The 18,788-nt window shown below is 48.0% G+C and overlaps 1 protein-coding gene across 5 annotated transcripts in view; it reads left to right on the plus strand.

The window, feature by feature from the left end:
* The window catches only part of DSCAML1 (DS cell adhesion molecule like 1), a 111,981-nt gene that overhangs the window by 64,576 nt on the left and 28,617 nt on the right, over positions 1–18,788 (plus strand). For 4 of the 5 annotated variants that reach the window (XM_081961379.1, XM_081961380.1, XM_081961381.1 and 1 more), the window contains exons 4-11: positions 1,310–1,456; positions 4,138–4,416; positions 5,052–5,327; positions 6,002–6,298; positions 7,226–7,498; positions 13,102–13,380; positions 15,993–16,112; positions 16,322–16,498. In XM_081961379.1, coding sequence (XP_081817505.1) covers positions 1,310–1,456; positions 4,138–4,416; positions 5,052–5,327; positions 6,002–6,298; positions 7,226–7,498; positions 13,102–13,380; positions 15,993–16,112; positions 16,322–16,498 — 1,848 coding nt within the window. Of the gene's footprint in view, positions 1–1,309; positions 1,457–4,137; positions 4,417–5,051; positions 5,328–6,001; positions 6,299–7,225; positions 7,499–13,101; positions 13,381–15,992; positions 16,113–16,321; positions 16,499–18,788 lie in introns of those variants that run through there. The other variant, XM_081961382.1, reaches the window with a different exon arrangement.

The following is an 18,788-nucleotide window of genomic DNA, read 5'->3' on the forward strand; positions in this document are numbered from 1 at the left end:
GCCCTCTTGCTAAGGGGAAGAGCCATGGACCCTCTCTGGCCCTTTGGGACACAGCCTAAGCACTAAGCAGTAGGTGGCCTAGTATCCTCCTTCTCCACCCTCTCCGGAGGAAAAGATTGGCCCAGGACAACAGGTCTGAGGGGGCCCCTGGACACGGCACAGCTCAGCCAGAGGTTCCCTTTTCAGCCTGTTGGTTTAAAGCGACTTCTGGCTGTTAATACTCCTTTCTTTTGGGGAGGATCTTCCCCCACCCCATGTTTCCCAGAGTAGGGAATCCTTTAGCATGTTTTTTGTTAGTGCAGCCTCCTTCCCTCAAGGCCTTTTCCTTCCTTGCTGAATATAAGAGCTGATGCTTCTGAAAAGCTACTCCATCAATTAAATGTGCATACAAATTGAACAGGGGAGAGCAGCCATTTGCAAAGCAGTGGTTGCCTGTTGCCATAGCAACTGCCTCCTCCCACCCCCAAATTCTGAGGCAGGCAGGCTCCAGGCTGTTGGTTCGTAAGCAGCTGGGAGAATCTGGATTCTTTGTCCACATTCCCCGCCCCTCACCAGCCCCCCATTCCAGACTGGTGATTCTGAACTTCAACCTATGGCTTGTACCAAGGATGATGGGTGTGTGGTCCTCCAGAGAAAAGGACCTTGTCAGGGTGCTTCTCTCCAATGCTGGGGATGTCCTGGGGAAGAAGCTGGCTTTGAGCAATGCTGGTGGCTGGGCATCAGCTGGGCAACTGGAGCCCATCCCTGCAGGCTGCAGAGCAACTTGCCCCCCTCATCCTGATGCCAATTCCATTTCATTGTGTCCCTTGGCAGGGCTTCTCTGCCGAGGTCTCTTGGTGGATGGCCTCTTGCAGTCTTGGTCTTACTGCCAACACTGTGGTGTGGGTAAGTGAAGCACACCTTATTGCTGGCATCTCACCTCCAACGTGTAGTCTGCACTTTTTACTTGCACAGACGCCCGAAGTGTGTGAATGAGATTGCAGACAGGTATAAATTGCCCTCTCTTTCTGACAGGGGCTTAACCAGAATGTTTGTTTTACTCCCAAAGCTGTCTTAAGGCATTTCAATATCTAAGGAGTGCTAAATTGGGGGCTTAACCAGACCACTTCCAGCCTGCCCAAAGGAGAACTAGAAATCCCCCTGCAGGCTGGGCGTGGGCCCTTTCGGGCACTCTGCTGCCCTTTGCTTCCCAATGGAAGAGGTTAGAGCCTGCAAGGTGTCTCCTTCGCTTGTGTTGCACTGATTCTTTTAGTCTTCTGGGACCGAAACATGCTGACGTTGCTCTCTTTTCTCCGCTTGTCTCTTCCAGAAAATAGGTTTTTCATTACTTTCTATGGCGGGTTGTACATATCAGATGTCCAGAAGGAAGATGCCCTGTCCACCTACAGATGCATTACAAAACACAAGTACAGTGGGGAGACGCGGCAGAGCAATGGTGCCCGCTTGTCTGTCTCAGGTAGGTCTTGCTGGGTCATTGGCCAGGGAGTTGGGCTAAGCTTTGGCTTGTTTCGATGGTTAGCACAGGGGCTCCCACACGGGAGAAGCAGGGGCTGCTGAAGGAATACCAGCCCATGATTATTGTCTCGAACACTTTCCTGAATTGAGGGTGGGGGGGTGGGGCAAGGATGTGGGGAGTGTTTGTGTCTTCTGTGGAGCCCTGCCATTGGAAGGAAATCCTCCAGAAGAGGAAGGCCCACCCACCCACCCACAGCAGCAGCAGCAGCAGCAACGTGCTTCTTCTGAAGAACTTTCCGTGTGAAAAGCAGCCCGAGAGCCCGCAGTTCTTCTTGGGGCTGAGGAGCTGCTGACGTTGGATTCCTTCACTGAAGAGGGGGTTGCACCAGCTGATCTGATTGATCTCTAGCATCTCTTCCAATCTTTCCATTTTGTGATTCCGGTTTAGCTTCAAAGCCACCAAGCGGTGCTCAAACAGTTCTTATATTTGTAGGAAACGCAGGAAGAAAACACTCTGGATTTGAACAAGTGGAACGGGTGGCCAGGCCATTTTGTAGCTAAGATCATTTTCTAATCTTTATCCGTGTCTCTGAGACTTCTGGTTAATCCTACTCAGAGAGAAACAAGGTAGGAGGCCTCAGTGCTGGTCTGTTTTCTGTATTGGACCAGAAGAGTTGGGGTGAGCACCAAGTGACATTTAGCACCCAAAATGGAAAGGGTGGGGCAACCAAAGAAAAACACCCCCACAACCAGGGTGGTACTAAAATCCTCCAGTGGTTCTTGAGTTGTAAGAAACAGGGCTTTCCCCCTCCATTGAGCCTGCCCATCTACTCAATCTTCAGTTTGGGGCAGCGGAGGAACAACTTCTCCTGGCTGAGCCTGAGCCTTCTCGGGTCTTGCTTCCCATGGATGTGGGGAGGGGGAGAGCCTGGAGCAGTTCTTAGCCAAGTAGCTCCAGTCTTCCCACTCTGCCCACTCTGAGGGGAAGAGGGGCTTTTTCTGACCCTGCCTAGGCCTAAAATAAGCATTCAGTAAATCCTTGCAGAGAGCAGATCTGTGAAAGTGCTGGGCTCTTGAAAGGTTTGTCCTCCTGATTATTTTGCCCCCATGCAGAGTTACATTGTTCTCCTCTCTTGGCATATTTTGAATAACAAACTTCTCATCTCCCACTGGCCGAGGCTGCAGAAGGGCCAACTCAAACTTTTGGTCACCTGCTTCTGTGTTTGGACAATGCTGATGTGATCTGGTATGGGGGGGATGTACCTGGGGGAGGTCCTTTGTTGTGATCAGATCATTCTCTATGGGCATCAGAATTATTTACAGACACTCCCTGACACAGAGAGGAAGGATCTGTTTGATTGGTCCATCTCAGGAACCTGGTAGATCCTGCTAGATTCCAGTGGGAACCTGAGCTTGTTCTTGAGACTCTGATGGTTTAACTAATACACCTTAGTCCGTCCTTGGAATGGCAATGACTTTGGATTGGATCATACCTCTGCTTTTCTGGATTCTGAAAACTCTGGTCTCAGAGGTGCTCCAGAGTGACTGGCAGAAAACAAAAAATGAATCTATGCATGGGTGAGATATTTATTAAGTACAACCTTGTGGTGATGAGTGGCAAAGCATGATTATTTCTCTGCTCTTTCAACATCCGCAAATAGCTGGCTGGTGGCCCACAGTTGGTTCAATAAGCAGCAGTGCAGATAATTATGAGCAAACCATGTTACACCCATGTAACACCTCTATTTTGTGAGCTACATTGGGCTGGGTTGTTTGCAAGACCCCAGTCTCCAATTGTGTCTCTCAAGAGGTACTTTGGATAGTGAAATGGTTGGCATACTAAACAAACAAACAAACCAAACCAGATAAAATTCCATTAATATGAAAGACTAGTTTGCATTCCCTTCATAAAATAATACCATCCGACGACACATCTGATGACTTTTCTATACGGGCACTTGTTCTTTGGAATAGTAATGATTTTGATGGTCTGACCCTGCTGACCTTTAAAGTATTTAAAAAGTAGATTTTCCTTCTCAAGCTCTTGGCTAGTACTTTGAATGAACCCATCTGGAAAAAAGGAGTCGTTTCAAAATGAGTTGGGGGGGGGGGGGATAAATTTAACAATTGCAATAAAAATAAAAATTGGTTTGAGGTTTTAAATATGTTGCCTTGTTGGCCTTTATGTGCACTGCTGCATATTGTATTGTCTTTTTATAATTATTGTTATCTTGTTTTTTTTTAAATCCCATGCTACTCAGCTGGAGGTGAATTGTGTGATTTGGGTGCCCATACAAATAGTTTGTTTAAAGGAAAGAGAAAAAAATGGTGCGGCTTCCTAGAGACATGATGTAGAGAGGGCTCTGCATCCTGTTTTATACTGTTTTTTGCAACTTGGGAAAGCTGCCCTGCACATTTCTTTGAGATAGCGGGAGCAGAATCACCCCTATTGATATCATCCTCATCCGGAGCAGTTCCTGAATATGTGTCCAAATGGCCACAGGCAAGCAAGAAGACTTGGAAGATTCTACCATGGAGCCTGTTTGAGGGGAGAGATAAATCCTTAAAAGGGTTTGAGAGTACCTTTCATTGTCATGCACTGCATTCATAGAATTTGGATTCGGGCGGGATTCCGTTTGTTTTGATTGCCCCCCTGAATTCAGTTTGTTTCTCTGTTCTCAGACCCAGCAGAGTCCATCCCAACCATTCTAGACAGCTTCCAGGACCAGGAAGCAAAGGTGGGGCAACTGGTGGAATTGCCATGCATTGCCTCTGGGTACCCGAATCCTGCCATCCGATGGGTAAAGGATGGAAGGCCCCTGCCTGCTGACAGTCGATGGACCAAGCGTATCACAGGCCTGATGATCAGTGATTTGCGTGTGGAAGACAGTGGGACCTACATCTGTGAAATCACAAACACTTTTGGGTCTGCTGAGGTCACTGGGATCCTGGCAGTAATTGGTGAGTAGGTGAAGACTTAATGCCTAGATGCTGTGTATGAAAATTCTCTTACTAGGAGGGAGAGGGGAGAGGACAAGAAGAGAGAGCATGGATATGCTCCAAGATCTTCGATATTTCTACAGAGGATGCACATCTGGGGGACCCGACTGCTTGGGAGACTAGTAACCTACCCTATTTATCAATGAAATGTAACTTATTCTGGATGCAAAACTGAAATTATTCTGTAGAGCTCCAGAATGGTCTCCTGTGTGATTCTCCAATCAAAGAACAAATGTATTTCCACTAAAGTCAGATAACTTCTTTAAATAACATTGCCGATTGGGGCAAAAGATACAGCTGGGATATTGGTTGTCTGTAACTAACTAGGAAAAAGATATTGGGGTCATAGTGGACTAAGAAATATGGAGTCTTCACATAAGGCAGCTGAGAAAAACGAAGGGAAGTTTTCAAAGACCTGACCCATCAAGAGGCATTCCCACAGGAACTGTTGAGGGTCAGGATGACCATTTTCACCTCTGTGTTAGCATCCCTGCAGACAAGCTGTGGATGATGGGATTGGGAAGAGAGGTTAGGTGGCTCCTATGTGGGTATCCTCCTCCTCTCTTGAAATTGGCTGTGTTCTTTGTCTTTGACAGAGCCACTGCGGATCACCCTCACACCAAAGAAGCTAAAGACTGGCATTGGAAGCACCGTCATCCTCTCTGGTGCACTTTCTGGCTCGCCGGAATACTCCATCCGTTGGTTCCGCAATACAGAGCTGGTGGTTCCAGATGACTTTGTCGCCATCCGGGGAATCCACAATGAGACGCTGCTGATCACGGCTGCCCAAAAGAGCCACTCAGGGGCCTACCAGTGTTTTGCCACCAGAAAGGTCCAGACAGCTCAGGACTTTGCTGTAATTGTCTTGGAGGGTGAGCATCCAACCCTGGAGAGGGGCTTCTAGGCTCCCGAGGTAGTCCTGGGTCGTTTCCAAAGAAGGAGAAATCCCAAAAGGGGTTTCCAGCAGCTCGTACTTGTTTGAGAGGATCCCATAGCTGTTGCAGTCCAGATCCCCCCTCTCCTCCACATCCTGATCCATGGGATCTGTTTCCAATAACAAATGGGAGGAGAGGGAGGGGAGGGAGGGAGGGAGGGAGGGAGGGAGGGAGGGAGGGAGGGAGAGAGAGAGAGAGAGAGAGAGAGAGAGAGAGAGAGAGAGAGAGAGAGAGAGAGGGAGGAGGGAGAACTAACTCTCATTTACTACAGGGAAGAAAGGGAATTATTGGACTGGAAGGGGTTGAACAGGGTGGCCATTAAGCCAGCAAGGCTAGAGTAGTTTCACAGTGAATAGTATTCCTATAAAAATCACTTTTGGGTCAGAGAGAGTATGAATTGTCAGGACAAGAGGATAATTATTCTGTAAAATGGTGAGGGGCCTACAAAGTCATTCCCTACTCTTTCCAGGCTTTCAGGAATGTTTTGAGATTTAGGGCTTGACATTTGGTGTTTCAACATTTCTCAGCCCTCCTCCTATTGTTAAAAAGATGTGCTTGGATGGAAAGAGCAATTGTCTTGATCCACATCTCTGCTGTGGTCTCTCTCCTAGATGGGACCCCCCGGATTGTCTCCTCCTTCAGTGAGAAAGTGGTGAACCCTGGTGAGCAGTTCTCCCTGATGTGTGCAGCCAAGGGAGCCCCTCCCCCCACCATCACCTGGTCCTTGGACGATGAGCCCATCCAGAGAGACGGCAGCCACCGCACCAACCAGTACACCATGTCCGATGGCACCACTGTGAGCCACATGAATGTGACGGGCCCACACATCAGGGATGGAGGCGTCTACCGATGTACTGCGCGGAACTCGGTGGGCAGTGCCGAATACCAAGCGCGAATAAACGTAAGAGGTGCCTGTCTACTTTTCAATATCAGCCTAGGCTCTTCTTGCATTGGTTTTTGTTTCTGGTTGGTTGTGCTGTTTGTTCTGCCCTGTTCCCTTACCTTGGTGTGTAGTTCCACCATAGGATGCCTTCTGGCAGAGCAGAGGGTGCTGGGGGAGAATGCAGATCTCAGATGTCCAAGCAAAGTGTGGGTAGAATATGTTGCCCCCACGGGACCTGGGTGGGAGTGCAGAAAAGGCGGGGTGGGGTGGAGCTGAACTCCCTTCCGATGACATGGCAGAGTGCCATTCTGCACCCCTACCCCTAGCAAAACTGGTAATATTAAGCCCCTCCCTAGGTTTCTGCTACGCAGTTCAGCATCCTGTGCATTTCATTTCGACGTCTCTTATGCCTCCCCCATGCTTCTTTGTAGAGCGCCTGGAAGCCTATGGAATGGGAGAGGCTGGCCTTTTGGCTCCCACTCAGCAGAAGGGCAGCAAGCACTCCGTCTCTGGCTACCATTCATAAAATGGCACACTAGCAAAAAGGAGTTGCTGCTTGCCGTTGCTTGGAGTCCCAAAGGTGCTTTTTCAAAAGGCAACTAAACTTTGTTCTTTCTTCAAGAAAGACATTTTGCTCCTCATCCGAGAAGCTTCTTCAGTTCTGACAGAGCTGAAGAAGCTTCTTGGATGAGAAGCGAAACATCTTCAAGCAAAGCAAAGAAAGTCCAGTTGCCTTTTGAAAAAGCCCCTTTGGGACAACCAGGACCTGGGTGACTGAGAATCTCCGTAGACCTGTCGCTTGGAGTCTTTGAAATCACGTGACGGAAGCCAGCTTGACAGAAATGTTGCTGGGCATGGGTGGGGGCCCTCTCCCATCTCCCTCCTTCTTGGGAGCGAAGCCCCCCTTTCCTTGAATTGCCCTAGCCTGCCCTTTTCTCCTCCCCTGCTTCAGGCCCTCCCAGCATCCGTGCCATGAAGAACATCACAGCTGTGGCAGGCCGGGACACCTTCATCAACTGCCGGGTGATTGGCTACCCATATTACTCAATCAAGTGGTACAAGGACTCATTACTCCTGCCGGACAACCACCGACAAGTGGTCTTTGAAAATGGCACCCTCAAACTGATGGATGTCCAGAAGGGGATGGATGAAGGAGAATACCTTTGCAGCGTCCTCATTCAGCCGCAGCTCTCGATCAGCCAGAGCGTCCATGTCACTGTGAAAGGTGGGTGGCCATAAGTAGGAATCCTCCCTGGCACTCTCGCGCCTCTCCTTCCACATCAGGCCTGCTATCTGTCTGGGCCATCCCTCTGACAGGCTCCATGACTGGCCAGCAGATGGACTGGGACTGGCACATGGCCCCCATAATGCTGTCCGTGGCCATACCTGGGAGAGGATCAGCCTTGCACTAGCGGGTCAGGCAGGAGTTCCGAAAGATGGCACCCTGCTTTGCTTGTGGGCTGGGCAAGGACTTCCCTAGGTAAATAGCCAGCCAGGGAAGGGGATAGAGAGCCAGGTGTTTCTTGGAAGAGGGGAATGGGTCTTGAGCGGGTCAGGGCAGAGGCAGCCATCAGCAGGAATGGCTTGGTGGGGCCCCGAGGTTCCAAAGGGGTTTCCAGCAGCTTGCGCTTGCTTGAGAGACAGCTGCTGCAGCCCAGATCCCCCCTCTCCTCTGTCTCCTGATTCATGGGATCTCTTTCCAACCACAAGCCCTGGAGTCGAATGGGGGGGGGGGAGTGGGCCATGTAAACATTCCACTTTGAAAGAGCCGACCTTTGCTCCGAGCTCCGTTGGGGGTTGCTTTCTCTGTTTGTGTCTCTGTAAAGGATCGTTCTCTCGTCCTGCCAAGCGCACAGAACATTGTAAGCGTTCTCCAATTCATCCATTATTCAGCTCAGTTTGGGGAGCCATCAGACCTAATGAGTGGAAAGAAAGGCGGGCCTGCCTGGCCTTTCCATCCCAGGGCTGGCTCAGCTTGAGCTCACAGCTGGACTGGCCCTCACCAGGCTGCATTTTGGGGGCAAGGAGTTCTGGGGTAGGGGTGGGGTCGGAGGTGGTTTTGAACTGCATGAGTGCTTGCAAGTGGGAGGCAGTTGCTGCAGCTCTGCAGAAGGTGTAGCAGCTGTTCAGGGGTTGAGTGTTGCTCTCCTGGCCTTCTCCTTTCCAAAGGGCTCCTTGCTACTCCCAGCAGGTTTCCATGGGCGTTAGGTGAACAAGGTTGGCTCAGCGTTCAGGTTGGTTGGTTCTTTGTATCTGCCAGATGTTATGCAACTTTCTTAGCAAAGGGAACCTGCTTGGATGCTGCAGGGAGCCCTGCAGTCTGTGGTAACCTTTGGGCAACTGGGCTGCCAACAAAAAGGAGAAAGGTTGGAGGCGGTGCTTGACGTTGCAACAACACGACATGCAATCTTGGGGCTCCAGGATTGCTGTTGATATCTCTGTTGCTGGACGATCCTTTGGGATCTAAACCGTTCTGAAGGAACGGTGATAGCGAAGGGCATGTCCTGCTGATCTCAGGGGCATCGCAAAGCCCCTGATTGATCCAGGGAAAAGCTCTTTTTGCCGGCTACAAGGGAAGCAACCAAAATGGCTACAGAAGGTTGGGACAAGCCCCTGAAACGGAGGCAGCACAGGAGAGACAGTGTGTCGAAATGGTGAGAAAAATCTTTATTATTAGAGAAGAGAAAACCCAAAAGACTCAAAGTTAAAATAAAATTGAAGACAGAAGGAAACAAGCAGCGAATTTACCCTGGTTTAAAACTATCATGTTATCTTTTTCACTTTAATTTTGTTTGTTTTTTATGGACCAACTTTTTACAAATGCATCTTACTTTCAAACTGGACTGGTCTTATTTCCCCCTTCTTCCTCTATACGTTTCCCATTTTTTGTGTTTGTGGATTAAAAATCTCTTTCCTCGCAAGGCTCAGCTGGATCGTAATCTTTAAACAATTTTTTTCCTCTTTCCGGATAAAAACCCTTTCCGGAGTTCGGAGTTTAGAAAAGAGAGCCAAAAACAGAGGGAAAAGATGTAACACTGTCATCTAGTGGCTAGAGGCTTGGCAACATCTGATATTACAAAGCTATTGGCTTGGTTTACTGAAAGGGTCAGTGGAAAAAACTTCACTGAATTTGTTTGAAACCTAGCAAAAGCCCTGGATGTTTTAGTGGCAGTGTCTATAACTTGGAAAAATGGCACTATATGAAGAAGAAAAGGAACTAACATTGCAAAAAATTATGTTAGAAATTCAAAAACTCTTAATAACTACAGAGAGAATTGAAAAGAGTCTTGAATTTATCGATCAAAATACAAAATATCAAAATACAGAAAGTATGGAGGGAAGAGTTGAGAATACTTATAAAACAACGATGAAATTTGAGGACAGAGTTCAAAAAATTACAGAGACATATGAAAGTGATAAGAAAATTGTTGACCTTGACATCAAATTGAGTGTAGAGGGAAATTATAAGTGCGGAATACGGAAAGGAGAGATCGATGAACTGGAATTCTATCTCAGATGTCAAAACATAGATGAAGATTGGGGAGAAAATTTGGCAGAAACAACGAGAGTAATTTTGACAGAAGCACCAGTGATAACAAAAGTCAAGCAGATGAAAGGAACAGATGGATATCCAATGAAAAACAAGTTGTCAAGAGAAGTCCACATAAGACTTACCAAGAAAACACTTAGAATACAGATTCTACAAATGGCAAGAGATATTGGACTGCACTATTTCTGGAAGGATACAGGATGATGAAATGAAATGTCACAATAAAATTTAGTTAAATGTAGTTAAACTTTGAGTATTATGTATGATAAAGTAATAATAGCTATAGTCAAATAAATGATCAATAATGCTAATAAAGCATTTATATATACTAGATTGATAATATGAAATTTTATATAAAGTGTAAGTGAGAATGATGGAGATGATGTTGAAAAGCCTTTTTATAAAAGATTAATAATTCTATATAGAATAGAATATAAAGATGTAATATCATTGGATGATTTCAGGATGATGTAATGAAATACCATAATATAAATTTACTTCAAATTTAATATGCCTCATATAAAAAGGATGTAATAATAACTATGCTTAATGGAAGTTTAACAATTATAATAATTTGCATAAATATATATTAGATTGATGATACTATTAATGGAAAAAACATAGAATTAAAAATTATTAGAGAATGTTATTAATGCTAAAATAATAAAATGATTTAGAATAAGATACAAAAAATTCTTTATTATTGGATATATTGATGATATAATGAATCATCATAATATAAATGGATACATATTTAGAATACCTTGTTTAAAATGGTGAAACAATAGTGATAATTAAAGAAATGAAGTACAATAATAATGTATGCAAAGATATTAGATTGACAATAAGTGATTTTTGATAAAGCTTAAGTGATGACTATGGAAAGGATGTAGAAAGATTTTATAACCAATCAACACACTGTATGTAGTTGAAGAGGTTTTTTATGTTATATGTTTTGCGTGTTTATGTTTGTTTGAAACTAAAAAAAATATTTTTTTAAAAAGGGAGAAAGGTTAAGCTTCCCGGCCGGCCCTTTCTTCCCCAAAGGGCAGAGTAGGGGGAGGCCCTGTGCCTTCCTGCAGCCCAAGGAAATGGGAGGCCAGCTGTGCCCCACCTTGGGCAGATGAGAGTCTGAGGCTCAGCTGCCCTGCTTTTCTGTGGGGATGGCTAGTCTCAGTTGTCCTTGGGTGGCCTCCACCTCGGCTCTCTTCTGGAGGGCATTATCGTTTGGTTTAGTTAATTTAATTCTACATTTTTGTTAGTTCGTTACTTGTATTCTTTTGTTTATTTTTCTTGTAAACTATTAAGGAACAGGAAAAGCTGTTTTTCATGTGTTTGAGGGACAGGAGTGGCTGAGATGTAGCACCTTGGTCCTTGGCAGAGGTGCCCTCCAGGAAGGGGGTGACATGATGAAGCATATGTCATGGTGCAAACTCCATCTCTTTGAACTTTTATGTGAAGCCGCATTGCAAAAACTAAAGAATGGATCTAGCGTTGTGGCATCACAATACATTTAACATTTTGACATCTCTATGGTTAGGAAGGCTGCTTCTGCCACTAAATCTAATCGTTCAACGCATGCCTTCCTCCTGGTTAGGTGGAAGATCTACCTTTCAGAACAACCCAGGAGAGATGAGGTAGGCCAGGTATCCATAAGGAGAAGAAAAATCCAAGCTGAAGGGCAACAATAAAAAAATGCCCATTTCCTGGGTCTCATCAGATAACATTCACAGGAAATGGGATCTGGACAAAGTTAACCTAAGCAGACAGATAAGTAAGATGCTACCAAAGATAATCCAGCCCAGAGCCAAAAAGCATCTTAAAAGTGACAATTAGTGCCTCAAATCCCACTTAGACATCAACCAGCATCTAAGACACCTTCGGAAGCAATTTAAAATAATGGGAAACCCCATCTCTGCCCAAGCTGCTCATTTTGTTCCAGCTACCCTCTGGAAGGTGTTCAAGGACAGCCCTGTGCCAAGCACAACACAATCACCCAGCAGGGGGCAGCTAGAATGACTGAGAGTCCTGATCCCAGAGGAGACATAAGTGGTGCACAGGATGCAGCTGTGCAAAAATCCTCCTCACCACAGCTGCCCCTGCTCCTTCAGCAGGAGCTGAGTCTGGAAAGAGCCCCTGCCTGAGGAGGGCCTCCAAGCAGGAGATTAGACCCCTTTTAGAGCCCAAACCACTCTTATATCTTGGAAGAAGTCAGTCTAGCTCTGTTCTTCACTATCCAGAAACCGGACACCCAGCATTATTACGCTTATGATGGTCAGCTTCATTCAAAATCTTTTAAATGAATGAATGAACCTCTTTTGACCACAAACTCACTAAGCCCTGTGTTTCATATGTTTTGTGGGTCCTGTGGCAAATTACATGGGGCAGGTCAAACTTGTGGAGCAGTTAGTGGTTAGATTTTTGTGTGTGTTTTGACTGTGATGTGTCTGTCTTAGGACTTGCCGCTAATTGACATGAATTTCTCCTCTCAAAATAGTAGGAAACTGTTTCCAGCAGTGACGATCAAAGGGATTTCTGAGGCTGCCATAGGCCTTGAAATGGGTTGAGTTTTCATCCGATTCATCCTGAATCTTCCACCAGGGTCTCTCTAGCCCTTTGTCCACCCTTTCATCACCATGGACTCCTTGGGAAGAGCAAGGGACCTCAGCAGGGAAAGGGCACTGGGGAACAATCACATCAATTGTTAGATTAGAGAGAACCAACAGTTTTGGTGCAAGATATTTTCTGAAAATTCCAGAAAACAATTTCAAATGTGACCACTCATAGTTGTTGGATTCTAGCTGTTTTTCTCTTGTGCTTGTGCTATAATGCATGATAGTTTCTACCCACATTCTCAATGTGGGAATTTTCCTTTCTGGTGGCTAACCATCCCTGCAGTAAAAGGTGTTCCTGTAAGTCCTGTCTACTCTAACAGGCAGGCAGGTAGGAATTTCTCCACAGCAGAGAACTATCTGCTACCCGTCCATCTTCAGGTGGTATTCTTGTTCTTTTGCAAATCTGCTATTCAGCAAGCTTGAGTGCGCCACGTCTTACCATAAGGGCTTGTAGCTGTCTTGAAAAATTGGTAAGACTTACCATGAAGGGAGAACTGTGGCTCTTGGACATGTGGCTGAGAGTTCCCTTGGTCACCCAGAGCTACTTCCAAGCTCCCAGGCGCTGTGCAGAATCTCTCCCTATTGTCTGAGCAGGCCTCTCCTCTTCCTGCTTTCCCACCCTCCAGGGCTCCGTGGTGTCCAACACATATCTTTTTTTGACAGTTCCTCCACTGATCCAGCCCTTTGAGTTTCCTCCGGCTTCCATTGGGCAGCTGCTGTACATTCCGTGCGTGGTCTCTTCGGGCGATATGCCGATCCGCATCACTTGGAGGAAGGACGGGCAGGTGATTGTCTCAGGCTCCGGCATCACCATCGAGAGCAAGGAATTCATGAGCTCCTTGCAGATCTCCAGCGTCTCCCTGAAGCACAACGGCAACTACACTTGCATTGCCAGCAATGCCGCTGCCACCATTAGCCGAGAGCGGCAGTTGATTGTACGAGGTAAGGAGCCCACTGGGCCTTGGTGGGGAAAAGCCCCTGATGGTTCCCAAGGTGATCCTGGTTTGCTTCCTGCCCAGGAAGGGGCTGTGCTTCTTCCCAGATAATGGCCCGGATAGAAGAGGCCGCTGGGCCAAGCTTGGCGCTGTCTGCCATACATTACCAGGAAGTCATGGAAGAAGTTGCTTGATGAGCACTCAGCAAAGAGTTAGGATTTCAGATGGCCCAGCTCTTGGGGGCTCAGGGCTTGGTGCGACTGAATGGGTGCGAGAAGCAGAAGGGCCTAGAAGGGGCAATTACAACAATACGTAAATGGGAGACTTAGAAAGGGGCTTTAGAAAATGGCTGGGGAAGGGGCTGCTGTCCCAGATGCTTCCAGTCAGCCACTTTGGGAAGCAGGATTTGTGTAATCATTTATTTAATCCAATTTCGAAATTGCTGGATTCCTTAACAACTCTTGAGTGGCTTACATACAAGAGATTAATGGAATAAATATATAAAAAACACCGCCAACCAGAGCAAAGCTAAGCTAAACTCCACACCTACCCTATCCCAAGGCCCAAGAGAATATTTTAATCAATTTTAAAATACTGTCTGGAATATCCTAAGGATGGAAGCGGTACAGGTCTTGGCGGGGGGTGGAATATCATCCTGGAGGGCAGGTACTGCAACCAAGTGGGTGCATTTCCTGGGTGCTGCAACATGACATTGCTGGATAGGTGGCACCTGGAGGGAACAGCACAGGTGGGCAGAAACAAGCGGAGAGAAGCAGCCCCTCAGCCAGCCCTCTGCCATGAAGACTTTAAAAGTCCACAACTAGCCTCTTGAGTTGATTGGCAATCAATGCCGATGGTGGAACAGAGGGGGTCCCATGAGCATAAAGCACTGCTGCTGTCATCACTGCTCGTGGATCTATTACAGTTTCTACAGGGCCTTCAAGGGCAGCTCCCCGTGGCATAAGGATAATTACAGTAATTCAATTGTGAGGTGCCCAGGAGTTGAGTGAGTCCTTGAAGAGCCTCCCAATCCACGGAAGGGCTAACTTGCACACTACATGTCCCTATGCAAAAGACCTCTGGCCACAGCTACTACCTCCTGCTTTTTGAGAATCCTACGTATGTCCTACTATCCTCCTAGTTCTACCAAAGGTCATCAACAAGTGCAACCAAAGTGACTTCCACACGGAGTCCTGGCCTGAATACCAACTGAAACAGGTCGAGATCATCTGCTTCTGCTGGGGATCTTGAAGCTGAAGCCTGACTACCTTCCACCAGTCTCCCTGGAAAGGCAGACTGGAGACTGGATGGTCCAGGGCTGTTGGGTGCAGCTATGACTTTTTGAAGGGAGGGCACAGAAGAAGGCCAAGGGAACCACACTCACTCAAAGAAGCAGACACCCCCAGATGAACCCACAAGTCACCTCCTGGGTTGCTCTCAGTGCCCCTTCTAGCCTGTGGCCGATGGCAGACTGTCCGCCAAACCCTTAGGGGGAGCCCCAAGAAGCCAGTCGGGTCCCAGCGCTGCTTCAGCAGGCTTGGTGCCTGGAGCTTTTCTGGAGGGGAAGCAGCAGCCAGGAGACCGAGGTTGCTCAAGTGGACTGCCCTCTGCTTCACTTGCTCAGCTAATGCCATGCAGCCAAGGGAGGAGGGGGGGTGTCTGTCTTCCCAGCAGAAAGTGAGGGATGGATAGGGCGATGCAGAATTGTGGGGGTGCAGGCAGAGGACTTGGGGAGGGGTGATTTAGAACAAAATGCCATCTAATGTGACAAATTATCCGGCTGAGCTGACCTGTAGGATCTCCAGGCTTGTGGGTAGACATTGCAGAGGTGATTTGGAGTTCTGGTTCAGCTAGCATTAGAAGAAAAAGACACATCTGTTTTAAAAGCAGTTCCTCAACACTTCGGTTGTTTGGGATTGCCACATTTTTCTTCTTCTATGCATTGTGCTTCTGACAGAATCAAAAACAAGGTAGAAAAACTGGTGAATTGAATGGCAGCACTGCTCCGTGTGGCATGGCTGGCCTTAGATCATATTCCAGGCCAGGAGGAATGTCCATCCTGTCACACGGGCTCTGGTTCTGCCCTGCCTCTGCCCTGCAGAGACTGATCCAGTGGCATGCTTCTGCATCTCCAGCGCAAGGTATCTTCCAAGCCCCTGGGCGGCTCCTCACCCCACACATCTGCCGAAGGAAAAGCAGATGTCTTCTCCCCAGCGGCAGCCGTGAGTCTGTCATCATCTAAAGAGAGCAGATAGGCCTGCCTGTGGCCTTCTCTGTTCTAACTGTGGTTGCCCAGAGATTTGGTAGCCATTTCTTCAGAATCGTATAGGTTGAGCGACAGGTTGGACTAGAAGACATCCAAGGTCCCCCTTCCAACCCTGTTATTCTGTAAAAGGTGGAGGAGACTGCAAATGGGAGATGGAGGGAGAGACTCAGCAGAGGGGTCCCCAGCATTTATTGAGGCCTGGCATTTTTGAGGTGCTAAGCCAGGTAAGGGAAGGCGATAGGGTGGGAATATTAGAGTGAAGGGAGGAAATGGCAGTGAAGGACCCCTGAGTGAAGGGAGGCTTTGGGAATGCCCCTGGGCTGTTCCTCACAGGCTGCTCCCTTGTTCCGCAGTGCCTCCTCGTTTTGTGGTCCAGCCCAACAATCAGGATGGGATCTATGGCAAAGCTGGGGTCTTGAACTGTTCGGTGGATGGATATCCCCCTCCCAAAGTCATGTGGAAACACGCTAAAGGTATGTGAGACCTTTCCTTTGGGGCTGCAGTGTAGGGGGCTCTGCCCTCAAAGAGTGCGGACCAGGGACTTTGGTCCACAGCTGGAAACCAACAGGCCGGCATGGAGAAGAGAATCCAAGGTCGCCTGGTGGATGGCTTGGTCCGGCTGGTGGCCCCCCCTTTTCCCCGGCCATTGAAGGGCCCTTTTCCCACTCTCTTTTTCTTCCAGGCAGTGGGAACCCCCAGCAGTACCACCCTGTCCCCCTGACGGGCCGCATCCAGATCCTGCCAAACAGTTCACTGCTCATCCGGCATGTTTTAGAAGAAGACATCGGCTATTACCTGTGTCAGGCCAGCAATGGGGTTGGCACAGACATCAGCAAGTCCATGTTCCTCACCGTGAAGAGTGAGTGATGCAGCCGTGCCCGGCCTTCTCTCAGGGAGAGCATCATTGGTTTGGGCAACCAAGGGACTGCTTTTGTCTGTGGGGTGGGGCCACTCCTGGATGCTTTGTGCATCTGTTAGCCCCTCCCCCTTCTGAATATAATGGCTCTTAGCTTGGCGTCCCTCCTTTGTACCATTTGCCAGGTTATTTTGCCCCTCTGAACAAGGTCTTGGTTGTCCCATTAGTTGGGACTGTCACCCAAGTGGTCTCTGATCACAACTACTCTGTGCTTGGCAGATCAGACGGGCCCTTCAGTTGCTCTGGCCGGGTTCACTTCTAGCACTTCTCTTGCAGTCCTGGAAGTCAGTGCAATGCAAAGAAGGGGATGTTCTCTGGTGACACCTCGGCTTTAATAAAAGCAGGCCCTCAGCTGAGAGGGAGGCAAGACAGCCGTCCCTAATAGCAGGCATTCCACCCAGACGCCCAGAAGAGTTTGGGGCAGGTAGCATTGGGGGGGGGGGGATGTTCTCCTGCTTTGCCACCAGAGGAAGCACCCTTATGGCAACAAATCCCTCTTTTTATCCTTGGCTTTGGAGTTTTGCATTAGACTAATTATTTTCTCAACTTGTCAGTAATTATTCTGATGGCTCTGGGAAGTCCTTCCCCCTAGGGTGATTATAGCTTATGAAATCTCCCTCTTTTTCAGTTTTTATGCCCTACTCATGCCATACCCATGCCATGCTCTTGGCACTGTCAACCAGACTGCGTGGGGGTGGGAGGCTGAGCTAGGCTGGGCTGGGGTGGGGTGTCCCACGCCCATAACAAGGGCCTTTGACCATTTTGCAGCCATCACTCCCATGCTCCTGGTAGACAGCAGGTGCATGAAGGCTGGAGAGGTGGCCTCACTGTCTAAGCATTACTGATTGTTTCCATGCATTTTAAATTAATCTCATGCTTCAGGTGAAATGCAGCTAATCAGGGTAGACAAGAAGCTGAAAAGGGTGCAATCAAATTAACATCACAGAGCTTGCACTTAAGACCACCCCCCCCCCCCCCCCGTTTGCTTTTGCTCTCTTCCCCTTCAGTCCTCTGATCCTTTTTGTTTGCTGCTCTGCTCTAGTGGGACTGGGGCGGAGGGCAGGGAGAATACCCCAAACACTGACAATTCCCATTGTAGCTGCCTTATCTCAGGCTGCCAAATGAGAACAGCATCTTGACTACAACTTGTTCACAAGGCACCAAAATGAAGAGCCTGAAAGGAGAAGAGGGTTTGCTTGGGGGTTGTTGGTTGGTGGCCTTTTGCAGGGTTCGCTTCTTCAGGAGAGATGGAAGAGATGACCTCCAGGTGTCTGCCTGTGGTCTACTCTTTCACGATGGAAGGGCTGGTGGGCAGATGGAATGTCTGCTCTTCTCTTGCTGTCCTGCGCTAGTGCTCCCTTCTCAAGGACCAAAGAGCGTTCCGGCAGGAGCCTGGGACCAGCCTTGCTCCTGGCAGGGAATTTGACAGCTTCATGTGTCCTCTGGAAAGGTCCTTTTTCCTAATCTGACTTTCCCATTATTCAAATCTGTTGGATGACCTTCAGGGCCTTCCTGCTGTCTCCTCACCTGGTATGACTTAGACGTTGGTGACCCCAGGGCCCACTTTTCATAGAGAAAGGAGTCTCTGCAGAGTCAGGGATGAGCATAACTAGCAGTGGCCTTGGCAACCATTCAAAGTTCTAGACGGTTTTTAAGAGCCATCGGTGGGCAATGGACACATGAGGATGGCTTCCTTCTTTTTGCTTTCCCAGCTCCAGGCATTTCTGTGGGATATTGGGGGGGCCCTTAAGATCGGAGCTGAGAGGCTTTTGGCCATGCCATAATTTTCTGCTAAATGAGGATGCTTGTTGGGAGCTCAGTTCAACTGGTTTGCAGCTACCGTAGTAATTAAGCTGAAAATTGAGGCCTGTGGGTTCTTAATTTATCTAAAGTACATATGCATTAAGAGGCTGCCTATCTCATACAATCACCCTACGCTGTTCACAATAATCCATAAAATATTATTTAAAAAGTACCCTCCCTCCTGGGGCCCCAGGCCCAACTTCCCATCCTAGTTTGGTGCTTGAGGGAAGAACTGGTCTTCAGAAGGCTAGAGGAATGGACTGGAATGGTCACTGAGGAAGCAGTCTTTGAGGTCCCCTCCGCTGGCAACATTGAAGGGAGGGGACCCTACCTAACCTAAGATGGGCAGATATCCTCTCAGAGAGAGCGGGTTGAACAAGTAGCCAGCCCTGGTACCCTGCAGGCTTTTAAAGAAGCCCACCGGCAACTT

Source organism: Natrix helvetica, assembly GCF_964273705.1.
Source record: "Natrix helvetica genome assembly, chromosome: 8".
NCBI lineage: Eukaryota > Metazoa > Chordata > Lepidosauria > Squamata > Natricidae > Natrix > Natrix helvetica.